The 22,526-nt window shown below is 43.2% G+C and overlaps 1 protein-coding gene across 2 annotated transcripts in view; it reads right to left on the minus strand.

Annotated features, from left to right (window-relative positions):
* The window catches only part of LOC138785892 (survival motor neuron protein-like), a 44,982-nt gene that overhangs the window by 18,766 nt on the left and 3,690 nt on the right, over window positions 1-22,526 (minus strand). Inside the window, exons 2-4 of one of the 2 annotated variants that reach the window (XM_069962346.1) lie at window positions 10,069-10,140; window positions 7,274-7,507; window positions 217-411 (exon numbers count right to left, since the gene is read on the minus strand). In XM_069962346.1, coding sequence (XP_069818447.1) covers window positions 217-411; window positions 7,274-7,507; window positions 10,069-10,140 — 501 coding nt within the window. The remainder of the gene's footprint in view (window positions 1-216; window positions 412-7,273; window positions 7,508-10,068; window positions 10,141-22,526) is intronic. The other variant, XM_069962347.1, reaches the window with a different exon arrangement.

Genomic DNA, 22,526 nt, shown 5'->3' on the forward strand with positions numbered 1-22,526 from the left:
AAAAATATCTATATTCAGTTAAATGCCAGTAGATGTCATGGGTTTAGTAAGGTTCATCAAAGTGTTGGGGTAAAATGTTGGCAGAACAGGGAATTGTGAGATGGAATGTGTGATCAGTCAGGTATATAGTAGGTGAGGAAGAGGAATACATATTTCTGGAAAGGGATCATAGGCAGATGATGACAATGACAAGTCTAACAAGAAAGATTTAGTCACCTGTTTAACAGGTGGGGTGCTATCCCCACTACTTCCCACTGACACTATTTCATCCAGCTGATGCCTCTCAGTATTTCCATAGCCGTCATACTGCACCACACAGGTTCCTGTTTCTCTATCAATGGATTTAACTGTAGCTGGATAGACACAGCCATCTTCTGACCAAACAGCACTACAAGGGTCTCCCACTTTCCACTAAAAATAAAGACAAAGATGAACGTAAAAAGGAAAATAAAATGCCATACAGTGTTACACAAAACATATTAAGGCATTCATTGCTCTCATATTGTATTGAGTATTGTATTGAGTTTGTAAGTAGAAGGAAATTAAACCATCTCCGCAACTATACAAATATGACAAATTTATTAAACATGTAACACTTTACATCTAATTTTCCAGTAGAAAAAAATATTTGGCAGAAATGAGAAGTCTCTGAATGTATCTTGTAGCCAGCTAACCCTTCCTTACATATTCAACAGAAATTGTCATTACTCACATCGGTCCTTGTCCCCAGTGGGGTTATAATTTAAACTCTAAATTAACATATCACTATGGGTGAGATTTATCAAAGGGTGTAAAATTTAGACTGGTGCAAACTACCCACAGCAACCAATCACAGCTCAGTTTCCGGCTCTGGTGAAAGGAAAGCTGAGCTGTGATTGGTTGCTGTGGGAAGTTTGCACCAGTCTAAATGTTACACCCTTTGATAAATCTCCCCCTATGTTTTTTGGAGTGTGGGAGGAAACCAGTATGCCTGGAGGAAACTCACACCACCAACCAGAACATATGAAATCCTTGCAGATGTTTTTCTTGGGGGGAACTGAACCCAGACCCCAGCGTAGGGCAATATCGCTACCCACTGGGCCATAGTGCGTACTTCCTTTCAGCATTCTTCCACTTCAGTCAGATCATTGTTTGGGGCACTCCAAAAAAAAAAATATATAACCATTCTTCTATAAAGTAAAGGGTTAGAAAAATTAAACTTCCCCCACTGAAAATCAGACAAAGGGCAATTCAAATAATCTTCTTGAAAATATTGGGGGACATTTATTAAAGGAGAAGTCCGGTTACAATTTTTATTAAAGTATTGTATTGCCCCCCAAAAGTTATACAAATCACCAATATACACTTATTACGGGGAATGCTTACAAAGTGCATTTTTCTCTTCACTTACTACTGCATCAAGGCTTCATTTCCTAGATAAAATGGTGATGTCATGACCCGACTCCCAGAGCTGTGGCTGCTGGAGAGGATGATGGTAGGGGGACACTGAGGGATACAGGACACTGGAGGGACACTGAGCACCCCCCTGCCATCATCCTCTCCAGCAGTCACAGCCCACACAGCTCTGGGAGTCGGGTCGTGACATCACCATTTTATCCAGGAAGTGAAGCCTTGATGCAGTAGTAAGTGTAGGGAAAAAAGCACTTTATAAGCATTTCCTGTAATAAGTGTATATTGGTGATTTGTATAACTTTTGGGCGGCAATACAATACTTAAATAAATTTTTTTGCTGGACTTCTCCTTTAAGCCCTGTGTTTTTTGCACCTCGCTTATAAATGTCCCAGCAGCGCCAAGGCTTACTGCATTTATGTAGTGGCATAATGCCTCAACATAAATCCTATGCACACCAGTGTATGAATGTAGTGAAACCTACACCAGATCAGAGCTGGCGTAGGTCTCTTTCACATTTTTTCACAGGAAAAATGTTATATTTGTCGACCGCAGGGCCCGCCCCCTCCATTCTGGCATGTCTGGTGCAAACATTTATACACAAAACAAGTGTGGGTGAATAGATTTATTAGCATCTGGTCCCTCTTGCGCCAGAAAATGGCCGCTGCACACCTTAATAAATGTCCCCCATTGTGTTTAAAATATATCAAATAGTGTGGTATGTAACACTAAGTACCAGATGATTCCAAAAATCCTAGCACTACAGACAAGGATATGCTTAAATAAGGAGTATTTATTAAGGTGACACCTTCACCAATATTTACAGATATTTACAAATTAAGTAAGTTATGGAAATTCATGCACACCGTCGTGCCGTTCTTTCCCTATGTCGAAATTGTCCAGTATAGTCCAGAACCTTTGTCGGTCTATTAGTTGTAACAGAGATAATGTATAGTACTAGTCAATCAACTGTACACCGTGATGGCATCGACAACCAAGCTACTCCGTCCTGTGTCGGTCTACGAGTATAGTAGTCAGTCAAACCAATTACGTTTTATGTAGTATTAGTCCATACAATTTACAAAATGCCTCGCCCAATGCGTTTCAGTAACTAGTAACCGTGACCTCATCAGGGGCGCCGAGGCTAGTTATGGAATGTGACAGTATGTATAAGGCTAAATACAATACATGGTACACATAACATTAGAGGACTGTAAAGCATTTGCAAGGCACAGCAATATGGCTACTCACTATACCTAGGATGGTCCTAGGTAGCAGTGGCTACAGTAGACCCTATAAGGAATAAATGTGTGGCTATCAATACTGGTATACCGATACCACCATCATAAATTAGGATAAGATAACTACCTTGGCTCAGCTGGTGGTACATGGAGAGGGGTGTGAAGTGTCACACCCCTCTCCATGTACCACCAGCTGAACCTAGGTAGTCAGGGAAGGGCCTAGTGGACCCTCTGCAGTCAGTGGAGCTGGTCCCGATGAGAACATTAGGTTAGGTTCCAGTGTGGGACCACCCTTTTTAGGGCGGCCACCCCACCTAGGTATAGGGACCTTACGATAGGGCATATTAGGGAGTATTTAGACCCCCAACGTGTATCAACCACCCATCACCACGTTGTACTCCTTGGTCTTCCTCCCCTCCCTCCCCCTTACCCTTACACTATCATGTAGTGTCATGTTCATTCAAGTATATTTACATTTCACCCACAAATGTAACATTATCAGACTCAGAATACACTGTATTCCCCTGCATTATTGATAGCCTCATGACCATATAAATCAGTGGCCAACCGCACTATAGTTTGCCCGCACTTACCAGTAATATCCTCCAATAAGCAGATCTCCATGCAATACAGGACTTCATCATTCCTGCATATTGCTTTGTCCTCGGGCACGCAAGAGCGCTGTGAGCCAGGCACATCGCTACTCTGTTTACATACAGAGAGTGATCACTCCCCGATGGGCGTGCATGGGGAGTGTCAGGAGCTTGGCGCGCTCCCAAACGGCCCGATGACGCCAGACACGCCGTGACCGCGCGGCCCTTAACTAGAGTGTGCGGCCTCGAGCGCTTCCGTCTATCTGCCACTGCAGGACCGCGGGAGGATCATTCTACATGCACAGGACAGCAATGTAAGCTCTTTCATTTATTCTGCACACAGTATGCACCTTAGCTTACACTGTGAGAATACTTACCACTGTATGTTATTTCCTTCTGGGCAGATATCCCTAGGAACATTGTGCACTCACATAGAAATAAGAGCATTGAGGGGACATTGGTCTACTGTAGCCACTGCTACCTAGGACTATCCCTCTGATTGCTCCTGACATCAGTATAGTGAGTAGCCATATTGCTGTGCCTTGCAAATGCTTTACAGTCCTCTAATGTTATGTGTACCATGTGACACAAAGTATAGAAGGATAGAAGAGTTCGGCACTACTACTAGATCCAATGATCACAGTGGAATATAGGTAACAGCAGACGGTGTAGTCTAATGATAAGCTTCGGGGTGGTGCTCTATGTATAGAAATAAAGTCCACTGCGTGCGTAGCAGCCGTGACGAAGTACCGTACAGGTACGAAACAGCTGTAGCTGCTACGCTGATGGCGTCCTCTCACCATGTCTGTCTGCTGTGTTTGTTCTATATGAATTAAAGAAACTATCTGAAGACTAAGTGGGGTGAGTGCCATGTTATTTATCTTTCATGGATTGTTATGAGTACCATGTATTGTATTTAAACTTATACATACTGTCACATTCCATAACTAGCCTCGGCGCCCCTGATGAGGTCACGGTTACTAGTTACTGAAACGCATTGGGCGAGGCATTTTGTAAATTGTATTGACTAATACTTCATAAAACGTGATTGGTTTGACTGACTACTATACTCGTAGACCGACACGGGACGGAGTAGCTTGGTTGTCAATGCCATCATGGTGTACAGTTGATTGATTGGTACTATACATTATCTCTGGTTACAGCTAATAGACCGACAAAGGTTCTGGACTGTACTGGACAATTTCGACATAGGGAACGAACGGTACGACCGTGTGCATGAATTTCCATAACTTACTTAATTTGTAAATATCTGTAAATATTGGTGAAGGTGTCATAAATACTCCTTATTTAAGCATATCCTATATTTTGTTATTTTTTTCCCCCATTGTGTTTAAAAAGTTGTAGATAATTGGTGCAGTAGCAGTCATGGTATCTGCATGAACATGTTTTCACAAATGCTTGGGTGATCAGCCATTATTTCCCAACAGCTTTGACTTCTTGTTCTCCCAACCTCACCCCATGTGAATTCATGTGGAGTAAGAGTACGTGCACACTAGGAAACCTGGGCGGGTCACCTGCTGCGGATTCAGCAGCTCGCCCCCGCTCGCGGCCGCAGGAATCTCCATTCTATGCACAGGCAGATTTCGCCGTCCACCCAAAGAATAAACCCATTCATTCTTCAGGTAGATGGCGGAATCTGCTTGACCAGAGAATCAAGTCTATGGCACAGGCGGAGATGCGAGCTGGGTGATCTGCCCAGGTTTCATGTTTTTTTTTTATTTTATAATCTGTCTTTTTTGTGTATTCACTTAAATATTTGCGTAATCCAGGATTTGCGCCCTTTTTATCACGAAAAAAAAATTGGAATTCGCACCTACTGGCGCAGTCCTATGTCTAGTCCAGACCAAGTGAATACATTTTAACTGTTTTTTTAGACAAAAATGCTGTGCGCAATTTTTAAGCTTTGTGCAATAAAGACGTGTGCAATTTTGATAAATTCACTAAGAACAAGGAGAAATACAAATGGCTAAAACTAGATAGAAAAGTCAGCTATTAGACTCAACAATAAATTCCCCCCCACTGTGCTTAGGAGTAGAAAACATGGATTTATATATTTAGAGCATTGCTAAAGACCAAGAGGGACATAGTGAATATTGGTAGCAAGATTTGCACAGATGCAGTGCACCCACTGACAACTTTTTGAACCAATTTTTTTTTTATTTCATAAATGTTGAGCGCATCTGAAGTGCCCGTTGTTAGATTCTTATATCATTTGGAACATTTTTTTACTAACTCAGTAGATGAAGGCTGATAATAAAGTCTTGTTGTAATATCTAACTACTTTTTGGCTTTCATTGCTTTTCTGGATATAGGACATTAGCCATCAGAATTCTACCCATTATCAACACAATTAAGGAGTTTTAAGGCTGTTTTATAGTAGGATTCTCTTTGTTTTCCAAAGATTAGCGCAATTCGAGCATGCTCAAGTCAGATAGTTTGGAATTTGAATACCGGTGGGAGAAGTTACATGCAGCCCTAGGGATTCCTGTAAGCCTATAGCCTATAGCTGTCTGTATCCATGTTTTCCAGGACTCCCTGGGGCTGCATCCAACTTCTTCAGCCATCAGTATTCAAATGTCAAACGAATGGACTTGAGCATGTTCAAGTTGCATTCATCTCTAATAGCAACCAATTATACAGCTCAGCTTTAATCTCTCATATTGCCCTGGTAAAATAAAAGCTGTGCTATGATTCGTTGCTATGGGCAACAAAGAGAATCTTACTATAGGATCGCTTAATAAATTTCCCCCAATATTTCCAGTAAGACTGGGTTCACACTGTATTTTTGCATCCGTTTCACTGTATCCACTATAGAACATTAAATTTTAACAGAAAAACTTGGTCAACCATGGCTTTGTGCATGTTAAAAATAAAAAAACAAAAGGAAAAGGATCCTTTTCCATTAACTTTTTTTTCATAATGAAAGTCAATGGAAAACTGATGCTGCAGGATGGCATACGACTGCATCCACTTTTACCATGCTTTTTTACCCCCTTTGAAAGGATATGTTAAATGTACAGCAAAAATGGAGTGTGGCCCTAGGTACTGTCTGCCACACAACCCTAAAAATAATGGAACCACCACCAAGCTTAAAGCGGTTGTCCAGAGAAAATCTTTTTTTTTTCAAATCAATTGGTGTCAGAAAGATTCCAATTCTTATCAGCTGCTGTATGTCCTGCAGGAAATGTTATTTTCAGTCTGACACAGACTGCTCTCTGCTGACATCTCTGGCCGAGACAGGAGAGAGGCTGACATCCGCTTGGCTTTACTTTTAATTTCATTTACTGAGATCTGAGCTTCTAGCAGCCTCACTGACTGGTCTGCACTTGGGCTTTTCACAGCTCAGACAAGCCCTACAGGCAGCTGGAAGAAGCCCAAGATTTACATAGCTTTGCGTTTGCGTCCATGAGGCTTTTTGGAGCTCATTTCCATTATAAAAAAAAAGTGATCTCAGCACCCTTAAAGGGAACCTGTCACCCCCATGCCGGGGTGACAGGCTCCCGCCCCCCGTTAGAGCCCCCTATACTCACCTAATCCCGCCGGGTCCCGCTTCTGGAGGTGGTCGGGTGATGAAAATCTCAGCCGCTGCAGCCCGGCGCGCGCGCTGAGAGATGAGTCCAACACCCATAGAGAATGACAGGAGAGTCCAGCGCTCCGTCATTCTCTATGAGCGTTGGACTCATCTCTCAGCGCGCGCGCCGGGCTGCAGTGGCTGAGATCTTCATCACCCGACCGGATCCAGAAGCGGGATCCGGCGGGATTAGGTAAGTATAGGGGGCTCTAACGGGGTCAGGAGCCTGTCACCCCGGCACGGGGGGTGACAGGTTTTTCTTTAACTTAATCTGTAAAAGCAAGCTATGTTCTGCAAATAAACAATGATATTTACAGTTTTACAATTTAATTTGTAATTTGACAAAAGATTCTAACATTCTCAAATAGGACTGTAGGAGTGTAATTCTTAATTAAAAAAAAAAATAAAAAAAAAATCAAACCTCATATAAAACACAGATTTTAAGATGTGTTACTTACTTTGGATGCAAGAGAGCGAGAAGTTGACTGTGTAGTTGGGTGGATGAGTGGTGGAGGAGGCTGTGCCTTCTTCTTCTTGCACCACTTCTCCCCCTCGTCTTTTGGGTGGTCCCTGTGGCCATCTCTCTCCCACTCTGACTCTCTAGGTGCCTCTCGTTGGCAGTCTTTTTGGGTATCACTAAGTGCAGTGGCTCCTTCTTGCCTCCGGTTTTTATCACTGCACCTAAGCATATCCTAGAGGGTAAGGAGTGATATAGTTTAAAAAAATATACAAAAAAAGTGTTTTACAAAATATGTTAGCAAATTTGCATAGATCTACATTTGCTCACCAACTTAACATTGTGGTTGCTGTGTTATTAAAAGCTGCAATCTTCCAGCATCAATGTCCATGATATATAGATGAACCTGCAGATGTGTACATTCTCTGGAGTGTGTATTGCTTGCGCAGACACTCCCTGTCTATTTCCCTGCTATTAAGTTATGGAATTCCTAGGAACCTATAAGCTGCACTTTTTAGCAGTACACAGTCCTGTTTTTTTCGGTACTGCTGAGAAGTTGTGTAAGCTCCTGGTCTGCCTTTAACAAATAATGGTGGTAACAGAAATGTGCACAATGCAGCAAATGGGGCTCTAATACTGCACCTCTGCTACCTAGCAATAATTTGTTCAAGTGAGTGACAGTAAGGTATTTGGTTTGAGTGGGAAGTTTAGCTTTATTTTACACTGAGGTAGGAGAACCCCAGTTATGTTTTACTTATAAATATTCTAAATCGAGCCAAACAGAGGCATAACTCGAGGATTCAGGGTGCCAATGCAAAATCTGTAATACAGCCCCCACCAAACATGCGCCTATCTTAATACTGTTGTCTTTTCATGTAAAAAAAAAAAAAAAGTTCTTGAGCTTTATCAGGCCTGCATAGATGAAATACAGTGGTACCTTGGTTTAAGAGTAACTTAGTTTAAGAGCGTTTTGGTTTAAGAGCTCCCTGTACTGGGTGGGAGTGGGAGTGGAGGAGGGGCATGGCCTGCATGGCGGGGTCTACAGCACTGTACTCTGACACAGCAGATCCCCTTCAGGCTGGGGCTTACATCAGGGGACAGGACTGTGGAGGAAATCTCTGCATAGCTGTAACCCCTCTCTCCCCGGACAGAGAGTGCTGCATGTATGTGCCCACATCTGTCCTGCTCATTCCTTCATGCTTTCTGCAGTCTCTGTCAGCCCTTGTGTTTCCGAATGTTTGTTTCATCTGTTCTACATGTTATTCAGAATAATAAATCACTATTTTTGGGGTGTGGAACCAATCGTCTGCATTTCTATGATTTCTTATGGGAAAATTTGCTTTGGTTTAAGAGTTGATTTGAATTAGCACGGTCCTGGAACAAATTATGCTCAAAATCCAAGGCACCACTGTACTAAATTTCTTGTGCTGTTTAAATAATAATCAACAAATTTCAGTATTATACTGTCTGTATAAGAATGAGTTTAAGCATATAGGATCTAGCGATAGATTTAAAAAGGTATTCCAACTTAAAACTAACTTATCCACAGGATGGGGGACAAGTAAGAGATAGTGTGTGTGTGTGGGGGGGGGGGCTGTCCGACTTCCATACCCATCTCTATATAGGCCCATGGCTCCTTTGTTGTGAATAGAGCCGCTGGCACAGCACATGACCCACAGTTCTATTCATTCTCTATGAAGCTGCCAGAAAGAGCCGAGCGCTGTATTCATCTCTCTCCAGCAGCTCCATAGAGAATGAATAGAGCTGAATAGAGCTGAAGAGTGAATGAAGAGAGCCGAGTAAAGCACTTGGCTCTATCTGGCGGCTCCATAGAGAATGAATAGAGACGCAGGTAACGTGTCATACCCGCAACTTTATTTAGAATAAAGGAACCAGAGGCGGATATGGAGATCGCCAGGGGGTAAGGGACAACTGCCTAATCCCTGGCAGGCTTTATCCTTTGGGCTCTTCCATGTCTAGCTGAACAAGGGCCTATAAAGGCAGTAATGAACAAGCTTTTTATGTCAGTAAAATACAACTAGGCATTCCATCAACTACAAGTCAAACTGAGACAATTCACAAGAATGTTAAAAACCCAACCCAACTAGTTAATGAAAGCAAGTGTGAAGGAGGGTGGAAAATGTACATTACCTTCTTACATACTGACCCAGATTTATCAACACTGCACCTGGCAAAAACATTAATATCTTACATTTATGAGCAAATGAAAATTTGTAAGTATTCTCCAGGCGCGCCCAGTTTGCCTAAAGGGCAAGTAAAGGAGAGTGGCAAGGTGGAGAGGAGGCATGGCCTCCTCCTATGTCTGATTTATCATAATTCATGCCTGCTAGCAGGTGTAAATCATGCTAAAAAAAATCAACACTGCACCAGAGACTTTGGCGCCCATCTCAGGCTGGCCAGATTTATAGAGCCTTAGTAAATCTAGCACAGCGCACAGGGCAGGGATTCTTATTATACCTGTATACTCGTAGGCTGGTTTGATGAATTTTCCCCCACTGTCTTCCTTACAATAGAATAAATGCAAGTTTTAAGTTCAGCCTCAACTTGGAAAATGCTCAAGGCTTTATGTGACATCTCCCAGGTTGAGCAAGAATTCAAGAAGTGTAAGGAAAAAATAAATGTCAGTGTAAGGAAAAAAATCATTTCAGAAGCCTTCTTATTTAAGAATGTTTGGGTATAATGTATAACAGGCATCTTTCACTTAAAATCTTAGAATGAAATATGCGTTCCCCTTAAAAAGAAAAGATTAGGTAAATGCAGCTAGGCGTTAGGTACCTGGAAAGACTGGACAGCCTTTTCATAGGATTTAATAAGAGCAGCATCGTCCCACTCATCAATATCTTCACTCTGAAAGACCCGAGAGAAGATATTTCAAGACACATACATTTCTCATCTCCTCTTCATTAGCACACATATTTCTCTCCTTGCCCGCTAGGGCAAATGCAGTCATTGCTTGGCACACAATCACGTCCTTTCCATTCTTGTAATACACATATCTGTCACCAGCTCCTGAGGTCAGAACACATACAGGGGATCAGTATCCCCTACTCTGAATGCTCAATTCCTACTACACCATCCATAGGAAATGAATCACTTGATTTAACCATTTGATCATGTATGAGATCATTCATTTATTTACTTCTTACCAACAGTGCTCCTAATCTACTGTATATACAAGACCATTTATTCTCATTTACTCCATCTAACATCACTTCTATGGAGGCACAAGGCGTTCATACTTGTATGTTATGAAGCCATCGGCACTCCATGTGCTGCTGTATAGCGACTCGATAAGGCACTGTATCCTCCACAATGCAATGGAGTATCTCTTCACAATACACAATGCAACAGAACATGCCCCAATTATTTCTTATAGCAGCGTTTCCCAACTGGGGTGCTGCGGCACACTGGTGTGCCGGGAGAACGCGCCAGGGGTGTCGCGGGATCCCGGTGGGAAATGTGCGCTGCCACTTTAAGCATCCCGAGAAGCTGTGGCCGCGCAGCTTCTCGGGATGCACAGATCACTTTGATGTTCCGCCCGCACAGTGACCGGGCGGAACATTAAAGCGAGCATAATGTAGGAGCAGGAAGTGTCAGCATCCTGCTCCTACATTCCCTCCCATAGGCTGCCGGCATTTCATACCAGCAGCCTATGGGAGGCCGGGACGTGACCTCTCCGGCAGGCATGATGATGTGACGTCATCACACCTGCGGGACACCCCGACCCCGCGGCTCGCAAGATGGAGCCAGAAGAGGAGGAGAGCTGCTGCCTGCACAGCGCGGATGAGGTGAGTAGGATGTTTGTTTGTTTTTAGGGGCAGAGCAGGGGGCATTATTAGTATATGGGGGCACCTCTGGGGGCATTATTAGTTCAAAGGGGGCACCTCTGGGGGCATTATTAGTATATGGGGGCACCTCTGGGGGCATTATTAGCTCATGGGGTCACCTCTGGGGGCATTATTAGTTCATGGGGGCACCTCTGGGGGCATTATTAGCTCATGGGGGCACCTCTGGGGGCATTATTAGTATATGGGGGCACCTCTGGGGGCATTATTAGTTCATCGGGGCACCTCTGGGAGCATTATTAGTATATGGGGGCACCTCTGGGGGCATTATTAGCTCATGGGGGCACCTCTGGGGGCATTATTAGCTCATGGGGGCACCTCTGGGGGCATTATTAGTATATGGGGGCACCTCTGGGGGCATTATTAGCTCATGGGGGCACCTCTGGGGGCATTATTAGTTCATGGGGGGCACCTCTGGGGGCATTATTAGCTCATGGGGGCACAGCAGGGGGCATTATTAGCTCATGGGGGCCACCTCTGGGGGCATTATTAGCTCATGGGGGCACAGCAGGGGATCCTACATACAGGGGGCATCCCACATTCCTACTCGCTTTACTGCACATAACACCAAACAGCGCAGTTACTTTGGGAGCCTACAGGAGGGAGAAAGGAAAGGAAGTTGCTAGAAATGTGCAGAGCCTAAATTGTTCGTCTCGCAGGTTCTGAAGAGATGAAACATATCTGGAAGAAATCATCATGGAGGACTGGACTGGATGGAGAGGAAAAGGGAAAGTGACGCCTCAGATCAAAGAAGACGTCACCTGTGAGTCACTGTATGACCGTTTTCTTATTTTGTAGAACATTATTTAGTAGGGGTGCCCTGAGGTAATTTTTTTTTCCAAGGGGTGCCACGAGGTGAAAAAGGTTGGGAAGCACTGTCTTATAGACTCCTCCTTGTGCTTTCATATAAAATGTAGAGATGTGGACCTGTACTATGGCTAATGGTCAGTGATCTCTATACCTTTTAGACATTACTCAGGCATCATGATTTTGATCCTAGCACTAAGCTTTACTTTTTACTTTTCAGTTTAGAGAACTATACGAGGGCTTGCTTGTTGCTTGCAGAACCAACTGTATTTTCCAAATTTGTGAAGTGAAATTGAAAAAAAAAATCTAATTTGGGGGGTTCGTTTTTATCTATATTCTTCAGGTCACTAAAAGGTTCATTAATTGGTTATTTTATTGTTTTTAACCGCTTCCCTCCCGGGCCAATTTACATTTTTGCATTTACATTTTTGCCTCCTTGTTTTTAAAAGGCCATAGCGCTTGCATTTTTTCACCTACAGACACACATAAGCCCTTAGTTTTTTTGTGACACCAATTATACTTTACAATGACAGACTTAAAACTGACATGTTATCTATGTTCCTCAAGTCAGTACAATTACAATGATAGTATAACTTTTATTTTATATGACTGCTTTAAAAAAAATAAAAACCTTTTTTTTAAAAACTTGACGTTCTTCAAATTGCTCTATTTGGATCTATATTCTGATCTATATAACGATCCGCCACGCCAGCTTATGCCCGTGGTCCCCAGCTACTGATAGCAGCCAGGAGTCACAGGCTGCAGAGGAGTCACGGGCTCTGAACTCCCCTACCAGCCACAGGACGTGCCGTCACGTCCATATGCAGGAAGGGGTTAAAACTGCCATATTCTGACCCCTATTTTATAATCTTTTAGTGTTCGGGACGGCATGTGTGCATATTTTTTGCAGCGTTTTTATGTACTACTTTTGCGTGTGAAAAAAAAAGTGATAAAAAAGTCACAATATGCACATACTGTATAGGCTATGTTCAATGGTTTTTCCTCTCCATTTAAAATGATGTCTGTCATTTTGAGTTTAAAGTTGAAAATGACGGACGTCATTTTGCTTTCTGTCTGCCTGTCAGTACAATGATGGCTGTTTGGAAATTATTCTAGTTTAGGAGGACTAATTGGCCTATGGGTGTGTCTTTAATTGATAAGTCCATTGAATTTAATAGTAAAAACGGTATAAAAGGAAAAACTGTGCGTAAACAACTAAAAAATAACGTCCGCTGTTTGCAATAGTCCGAAAATAATTGACACGATCATTATAGTTACATATTGTTGTGCACTTGATAAGGGTCCTTTTGCAAAGACGCAACTCCATAAGGCACAATTAATCGTGGGGCCCCAAGGAGATGTGCAGCTGATAGCGATAAATTGGGAAGTCACACAAATGAATCGATCAGTTGAAAAGCAGACATCTTTCTGCTCCTCTCATGATTGCTGACACTTTTACATTGGCTGTTTATCATCTCAAGGAGCCACTACTTAGTGTCATTTCTGTAATGCACATCTATTCTGAATTTGGAGCAGGAATGGAGTTCCAAGCACAATTAGCCTGTATTCCCACGTTCTGTGTTCCTCGCGGAACACGGACAAGAAATGCCTGTAACGGAGTCTCCCCCACCCCGACAGCATCTATGATAAGAGAGATGCTGAGAGCGGGGGAACTGTACTCATATGTGCCGCGTTGTAATGATTCAGCGGCGCATGGTGCTGTCATTACAGCACGGCACATATGAGTACAGTTCCCCCACTCCCAGTAGCTTATCACAGATGCTGTACCAGCGGGGGAAACTCCGTTACATGCATTCCCCGTCCCTGTTCCATGAGGAACATTGAACGTGGGAATACAGCCTAATCCCAGCTCCCTGCCACAACCAGCTCTATCTCCAGTAAGAGACCCAACGCCATAGACTTATATAGACTTACTGGAAATGGGAGTGATGGAGACAGAGCGGGACGCTCCTATTGCTAAGGTTCCACTGTATGCTGGGGGAAACTGAGAACTGCGCTCAGAACGGATTCAAAAAAATGGATGCATTTGTGAGCATCTGTTTGGATACGTTTTTCCATTGACTTCAATTATGAAAAAATCGCATCAAAACGGACACAAAAATGAGGTCAACTACATTTTTGTGTACATTAAAAAAACTGATCCCTTCTTATCCATTATTTTTTTATAATGGAAGTCAATCAAAAAACTGATCAAAATGGATGCACACAAATGCAAATTTTTATGAAAAAAAATGGATAGGAGCAACATAGTGTAAACCCAGCCTAACACTGCAGAATTCCAATATTATATATATATATATATATATACACATACATATATATATATATATATATATATATGAATACAACGTTCCAATAATTTTCTGCTAGCAATCCGGGAGCTACAGAAGTCTGAACAGAATAAACATAGTAGTGTACAAAATCATATATTAGTTTCTTTTCCACTATTACCCCTTACTTAGCTGTGGTGAATGAATGAATAAAAAGGCCAAAAAAATCATAATACACAAGCGATTTTAATGATTTTTGTTTTTTACATCAAGTGATACATTTTTGCACCTTATGTATGGTTGGTGCAGCGTGTGTATTTTTATGGACCTCATATTGTAGGGATACTTGGGGATAGGCAGGAAACTATAGAAAAAGATTAGGGCACTATCCCAAGAATCCAGTGTCTTTTTTGATTTTTTTTAATTCATGGGACTACAGTGGTCTTACTGTCTCTAGTCTTCTGGGTATATGTTAATAAAGAATTACAGCTAAGAGGAAGGATTTAATGAACCCTGAAGAAGTCATTCATCCAGGCACTGCTATTTGTAGTGACTCAGAAGCTCAGCTTGGATAAGGGGGTGACAAGCTATAGTGGGAGAGCAATGACGCACTTGCTGGGACGCACTGGCTGGGACTTGAGGTGCTCCTCAGCCTGACATGTGTCACAGTCACAAGTAACAAGGCCACCCAGGATTTTTCTTGTAAGGGATGGTACAGAGGTTGGAGAGCCAATGTGTTCATGGTGTGGACATTTCCCCCAGGGCACACCTGAATACAGTATCTGGCCGGTTTTAGATGGCAGGATTGCCCAAAATGGCATTGGTGCAATGAAGATTGGAAACTGTGAGAACAGAGAGGAAGGTGGTGCAATAGGAAATTTTACTGAGAGTCTTTCAAAACTTTGAGCAGTTTACAAAGCTTTTTGCCTCTAAATCCTTGTGGTATTAAATGGGTTACCCCTTTGGAGAAGTTTTGGCTGATTTAAAAGAGGTGTGTCACCAGTAGAAGTTGCATCACTAGTCCTGTAGTCACTGCCCTGAGGTGGAAGTTTATTCCCTTTACAGGTTAAGATCCTCATTTTTTCTCACTCCTATTTGGGGGTCACACAGGTCAGCTGGGGGGATGAAAGTCTCTAGGCCAAGTCGGAAGCCAACATACAGGTCCTAGATAAATACTTAGGAGCACTTGCACAACTTCCCTCCTCAGGCACAAATTCACACAGATCTGCAATTACAGACAAATTTAGGGCCCATGCAGTACAGATTAGCCAAAACAAGACCAGGGGACTTTGTGCAAAAAATACTTATCACCTTAAAGCATCACTGTCAAACTCTCAAAATCTAAATTAACAGTAGTTAATAGTGATATAAAGCATGTTTGCAATTTTTTTTAGTTATCATAGAAAACACATGACTTCCTGCATTTAGACACTTTAAACAAAAAGAGGAGTAAACACAGGAAGTCCCAGTCATCTATGTACAGAGAAGGCATCAATCAATACATACATATATATACATTGAACTGTGACACTCTGTACTGGCTGGTAATTCTTGCGTGCAATAACAAATGTTTATTTATTTTTTGTTTATTTATTTATTTTTATTTGGATGAGGGTGACACAAGGCCCCAGACCTTGTTACTTGGGATGAGCGGAATGCTGAGGATTTCCTGCTGACAACCACGCTGCGAGATAGACTTCATAGGCCTTAGCAACTTTGCTCTATCCGGATCAGTTCCTAGCTTGCTGCTGTCTGTGGATACTGTCCTGCTTTGTGAGTCTCCTAGTCCATGGCATGGGTTGAGGTTGTCTCTGACTTGTCCTCTCCTGAAAGGGGTTTAACACTGCATAGTGCTGTGTAGCATTACTGAGTAGAAACTGTTAGCTGTGTCTTGTCTTGCTTTCTACCTATATGGGATTCTGGCTAACCTACTCTTCCTGTCTCCCATGTGACTTCCTTCCTCAGCGTATCTAAAGTGCGCTGAGAGTGGGTTAAGAGTGCAATAGAAGAAGTAAAGAGAGAGATGATAGTACTAAAGAAACGAAGATTCCAAAGGTTCACAGATCCATGTGACACACAAACAATAACCTTTTGCATACTTCAGCTATGCAGTATCTAAGTACATACATCTAATACAGCGACATTAAGTGGCGAAACTTTATCATTACCTTCATCACCACATGCATACAATAAGTACAGGCTTTTATGAAGGGTTTAATCAACAGCAACACCCGTGGTAGGACACCACAATATCAATGCTTGATTGCTTCATCCTGCTGTAGACAGGCTAAAGTAACTCCAGATGTCAGGCAGCCCTGAAAACATCACAGAGGCCCTGGACTGCCTAATGAGCGGATTGGCACCCTTCGTTCTTGCAGCAGGGAGCCGATCTGTGCGATTGACCCACGGCTGAGGTATGCCAGCTGATAGCAACCGGGAGCATCACAGTACAGAGAGGGCTCACATGGTGTACCCTCTTAACAACTGCATGATGGATATACCCGTCGATCGACGTTAAAAGGTCTGAGACTCTGTCAGTAGGTTTATGCTGCCCTGTCTAAGAGAAGCTGAACATAAAGTATAACTGATATTGTTCTCTGCAGCTGATTCATAGATATCCTCCTAAATAACTCAGACAATCACTGGTCTACTCTATTATGTTTGTGCGCTTGGTAGTCCTGGATATTCATAATCCACGACACACTCTGCCCACCGGCCGCTGATTGGCAGTTGTCTATCTATACTGTGTATAGGCAGACAGCTGTATGCAGCATTGGACTGGGCCACCGAAGGATCCTCCGGTAGGCCCCAGCTCCCCACGCTGATGCGGCACACTAGGAGGGCCCCCGACCATTATACAGTGCTTCTGCAGGCCCCCCCTTGACGCACTGCTCCCTTCCCCTGGCCCCGCAAGTGCTGTGCTCCGCTCCCTGGGGGGTGTCGGGGCGGCGCACACATCATGGAGCTCGGTGTGCGTCGTCCGTCACTTTGTCAGCCATTTAGGGCGATGTTACTGCTTTTTGTCACGCCATGTTTATTTCAGTAATCTTCACTCAGAGATTGGTTTGTTAATTGCTATAGTTTTTTTTTTTTTTAAAGAACATTTTTATTTGTACTAGTCCCACTAGAGCCCCTTCATTAGCGTTATCCTGATCTCTGATACAACTGTATAGTAAAAACATTGCAGGCCTTCAGAAGGACCCTTAACATTATGCTGCTTGAGGATTGGTACAGCACCATACAGGTTCACACACTATGAAAAGAAGCCATTTTGTGCTTAAAGTACAACCCTGCATTGGGCCCCAATACAACTGCCTACTTATTTCTAGTATGTATCAATATTCTAATTCTTTGGGGCCTGAGTAAACATGTAAAATATTTTTGCTTGAATCTAGCAGGAGTCTGTATGTATAAAAGACGTTCATTGTTTACTACATTCATATGAGAGTGCATATATGGAAATATATTCGCTAATTTACATTGTGATCATTAATTCCTATTAAAAAACCTGTACCAAATTAAAAAAAAAAGGAAGGCAGGGGAGTACTGAAAAATAAACAATGTAAACTCACCTGTCCTTGTGCCTCTGTAGTGCTGCTCTCAGGTCCTGCTGATAGCCACCAGATGTCATTTTCTGCTGGAAACCGGGTCACATACCCAGCTCTTCTAGCTGCAACATCACGGCCCAGCTGAGCCAGTGACACCCCAGTCACTGATAGGCTGAGCAGACAAGCACTCATTTGGGTACGTGACATTGGAGCTGGAAAAACTGCAGGACACCGGCAGCTGTCAGCTGGATCTAGGAGCAGCGCTACAGGGCATTATGATAGGTGAGTTTACTTTGCTTATTATTTTCCTGGTCAGATGTTTCCTGTAGTATTTGACCAAGTCTGCACACACTGCAGCAGGGATTTTGTCCTACTCCTTCATACAGATCTTCTCCAGACTTTTCAGGTTTGGGGTCTGTCACTTAGCAATACAGATTTTCAGCTCCCTTTAATGAATTTTTATTGCGTTTAGGTTGGGAGACTGAACCCAATAGGACCTCAAAATGCTTGAAATAGGACCTTGAAATGTTTCTTACAGAGACACTTATTAGTTGCCCTGGTTGTGTGTTTCGGGTCGTCATGCTGTAAGGACCCAGCCCCGACTCATCTTCAATGCTCTTACTGAGGAAAATACGTGGTTGAAATTTTGCGATGCATGGCCCCTCCCCATCCTTCCTTCAATACAGTGCAGTCATCAGGTCTTCTTTGGAAAAAAAAGCCCCAAAAGTATGATGTTTACACCATTATGATTCACAGTTAGGACTGTATTCTTGGGGTTGTACTTATCCTTATTCTTCCTCCAAACATGGCAAGTGGAGCTGATACTAAAAAGTTCTATTTTGGTCACATCTGACCACATGACCTTCTCCATGCCTCCTCTGGATCATCCAGATGGTCATTGGCAAACTTCAAATGGGCCTGGACATGTGCTGGCATAAGCAGGTTGACCTTGCATGCCCTTGACATTGACCAGGTCCTCCTGTGTAGTTCTGGGCTGATTACTGACCTTTTTCAGAATCATCCTTACTCCATGTGGTGAGATGTTGCATGGAGCCCCAGACTGAGGAAGATTGACAGTCATCTTGTGTTTCTTCCATTTTTTAATAATTGCGCCAACAGTTCCTGCCTTCTCACCAAGCTGCTTGCCTATTGTCCTGTAGCCCATCCCAGCCTTCTTCAGGTCTACAAATTGTCCCTGGTATACTAAGACAGTTCTATAGTCCTGGCTATGCTGGAGAGGTTGCCGTGTGATTGAGTGCGTGGACAGGTGTTTTTTATACAAATAACAAGTTCAAACAGGTGCAAATATTACAGAGTAGGACGAGCTTCTTAAAGAAGATCTTACAGGTCTGTGAAAGTCAGATTTCTTGCTGGTTGGTAGGTGATGAAATACTGTGTGATTTTCAGGATTTTTTCTTTTATAGGTTCTGTCTTTCACAGGTGAAATGTACCTACAATTATAGATCTCTCCTAGGGATGCACGATGCACCGAAATATCGATACTACTATCGATATTTCGGGGCAAAAAACGATTCGGTACCAGGATTTCCTGGTATCGATACTTTATGTTAATTTGCATAATTGCACAGTTTAACATTAAGTATAAAGCAGAGAACACGGCCAGCGGCTATCTGAGCACCGGCCGTGTTCTCTGTGTGCCGCCCCCTGCTCCCACCTGTCATGTCTTCGGTCCCGCGCAGCTTCTGCCCCCGGCGGCGCCAAATTCAAATTGCCGGCTATGTAACTGTATACATGCCGCTGTCACAACTGACAGCGGCATTCTACCCTCCTGAGCGCGCTCTATATGCAGCAGGGGTCGGCTACTATGTGTAACAGACCTCGGCTGCTAATGACTACATGTTACCCTTTCAATGCCGCAATGTAATGTGATCGCGGCATTGAAATGGATGATTGACAGGTGGCTGTGAAGTGTCCGATCGGCACCCCCGCAATGTGAGTGCGGGGGGGCTGATGGGTCACCTCACAGCCCGAGGTCCGCACTCGCCTTCCCGGCGTCTCTGCTGATAGCAGAGCACTGATACTGATCTATGCAATGCCACAGCAATAATATATAGCATTGCATAGCTCAGGTCATCCAAAGGGCAGAGCAGGGTCAGCGGCAGGAGAGAGAGAGCAGCGCGATCCGGGTGAGGAGGACGGAAGAGAAGGCTGGAGGAGGGGGAGGCTGAAGGAGACGGGGCCATCTAGCAGCACAGGACTGTGAGGAGGAGTGGCAGGCCGGCCTTCAGGAGACTCCCGGGGCAGACATCAGTGCGGGTGAGGAGGGGTCGGTCGTGCTCTGACTGGGAAGGGGGGGGCTGTAGCCTGATTACCCTGCTGCCCAAATCAACAAGTGTGTGTTGCATGACCACAACCCCCATCATCCCCTTAAAGCTGAAGTGGATTACATTACTACAATCACCATAGTCCCCCTGATGTCTGGTGTGTGTTACTTGACTACAATCCCCATCATCCTCTGATAGCTAAAGTGTGTGGTGTGTGTGTGTTACATGACTACAACCCCCACCATCCCCCAGATAGCTGAAGTGTTACATGACTACAGCCCATATCATCCCATCCCCCTGATAGATGGTGTGTTACATGACTACAACCCCCATTGTCCCCAGATAGTTGGAGTGTTAATGTCCTTACTATAAAATTATCACCTTCCTGATCACAAACGGTAAACAGTGCAAACGCAAAAAAAACACCAAGTTCAGTAGCACATAAAAACATGCTACTGAATAAAACTACAGATCATGGCACAAAAAAAAGACCCCTCACACCACAGCCAGACAGGTAACAGTGTTAGGAATGAGAATAGGGCAATTTTTAAAGCACATTTACTTTAAATAATGGAAACTTTTTTAAAGTAATAAAATTAAAGGAATGTGAATTGGTTCGTACGAACCTGATGGGGGGCAGGGGGGGCATTTCTAATTTTCAATATAATTTATTCAGTATCGAATTGGTATCGAGCATTGAAAAAAAAAAGTTGGTATTGATATCGAACTCAAAATTCTGGTATCGTGACATCACTAATCTCTCCATTTTTTGTAGTTTGGAAAACGAGCAAAACCAAATACCTATTTTCCGTACTGTATATATTATATACACTCACCGGCCACTTTATTAGGTACACCATGCTAGTAACGGGTGGTCTTCTGCTGCTGTAGCCCATCTGCCTCAAAGTTCGAGATACTGTGCGTTCAGAGATGCTCTTCTGCCTACCTTGGTTGTAACGGTTGGCTGTTTGAGTCACTGTTGCCTTTCTATCAGCTCGAACCAGTCTGCCCATTCTCCTCTGACCTCTGGCATCAACAAGGCATTTCCGCCCACAGAACTGCCGCTCACTGGATGTTTTTTCTTTTTCGGACCATTCTCTGTAAACCCTAGAGATGGTTGTGCGTGAAAATCCCCGTAGATCAGCAGTTTCTGAAATACTCAGACCAGCCCTTCTGGCACCAACAACCATGCCACGTTCAAAGGCACTCAAATCACCTTTCTTCCCCATACTGATGCTCGGTTTGAATTGCAGGAGATTGTCTTGACCATGTGTACATGCCTAAATGCACTGAGTTGCCGCCATGTGATTGGCTGATTAGAAATTAAGTGGTAACGCGCAGTTGGACAGGTGTACCTAATAAAGTGGCCGGTGAGTGTAGTATACACTATACCCCAATACATCTATATGTACTAGCCAGTAACCTACACAAACTTTCAATAATGGGAGGGAAATGGCGGGCATATCAGGAGCAGTGGACAAGTATCTTAATTTAATGTATTTACAAAAATATTTAACCAATCCTACAAGTTTAAGGCAATGTTCACACTATGTAAAAACAACAGCTGTATCTCATAACAATGGCCGTTGTTGTGCAAACAACGGCAATTGTTACAGAAATAACTACAGTCAATTGCACAAACACTGTTGTTGTTATGAAATATAGCCATTGTTTTTACATAGTGTGAACATAGCCTAACCATGCTGAATACTTCTTTAACACAAATTTATTTTGGCTAGTAGCTTATTTACTATTAGAGTAATAATGGAGAGAAAAATAGGAACAACAGAGCAGGTAAACATGAACAATAATCTGGGTCTTACTTCCAAAGGTTTGCTTATCAATATTAAAGGGGATAGGAGCTTGTCAGTTAAGATGAGCGAACCAGCCGAGGTTTGGGTTCGTATGAACCTGAACTCTCGGCTTCTGATTCCCACTGTCTGCCCGCTCCGTGGAGAGGGTGGATACAGCCTGAGGACCGTCTAAAAAACTAAGATACAGCCATAGCCATAGGCTGTATCCCAGTTTTCCAGGCGGTCCTCAGGCTGTATCCACCCTCTCCACGGAGCGGGCAGACAGTGGGAATCAGAAGCTGAGAGTTCAGGTTCATACGAACCCAAACCTCGGCCGGTTCGCTCATCTCTACTTGTCAGGTACCACTGTATACAAAAAAATCTGCTCACCTTCTACACTCCAAGGCTATGTCCACACATCATTAAAATGTCGGACGTTTTTATTTGATACAAAATAATGCCTGTTGCTTCATAATGACGGCTGTCATTGTACAAATAACAGCCATTATTAGTAAATAAAGGCAGTTATTTGTCCAAAAATGCAGCTGTAAAAAGGCCAAGAAAATATATAGTGGGAACATAGCCTAAGGCTGGATTCACACGAAAGTATCTGGCTCCGTTTTTTGCATCATCTTTTGTAAACCAAAGCCTGGAAAAGGTCTAA

Source organism: Dendropsophus ebraccatus, chromosome 3 (genome assembly GCF_027789765.1).
Source record: "Dendropsophus ebraccatus isolate aDenEbr1 chromosome 3, aDenEbr1.pat, whole genome shotgun sequence".
Lineage (NCBI taxonomy): Eukaryota > Metazoa > Chordata > Amphibia > Anura > Hylidae > Dendropsophus > Dendropsophus ebraccatus.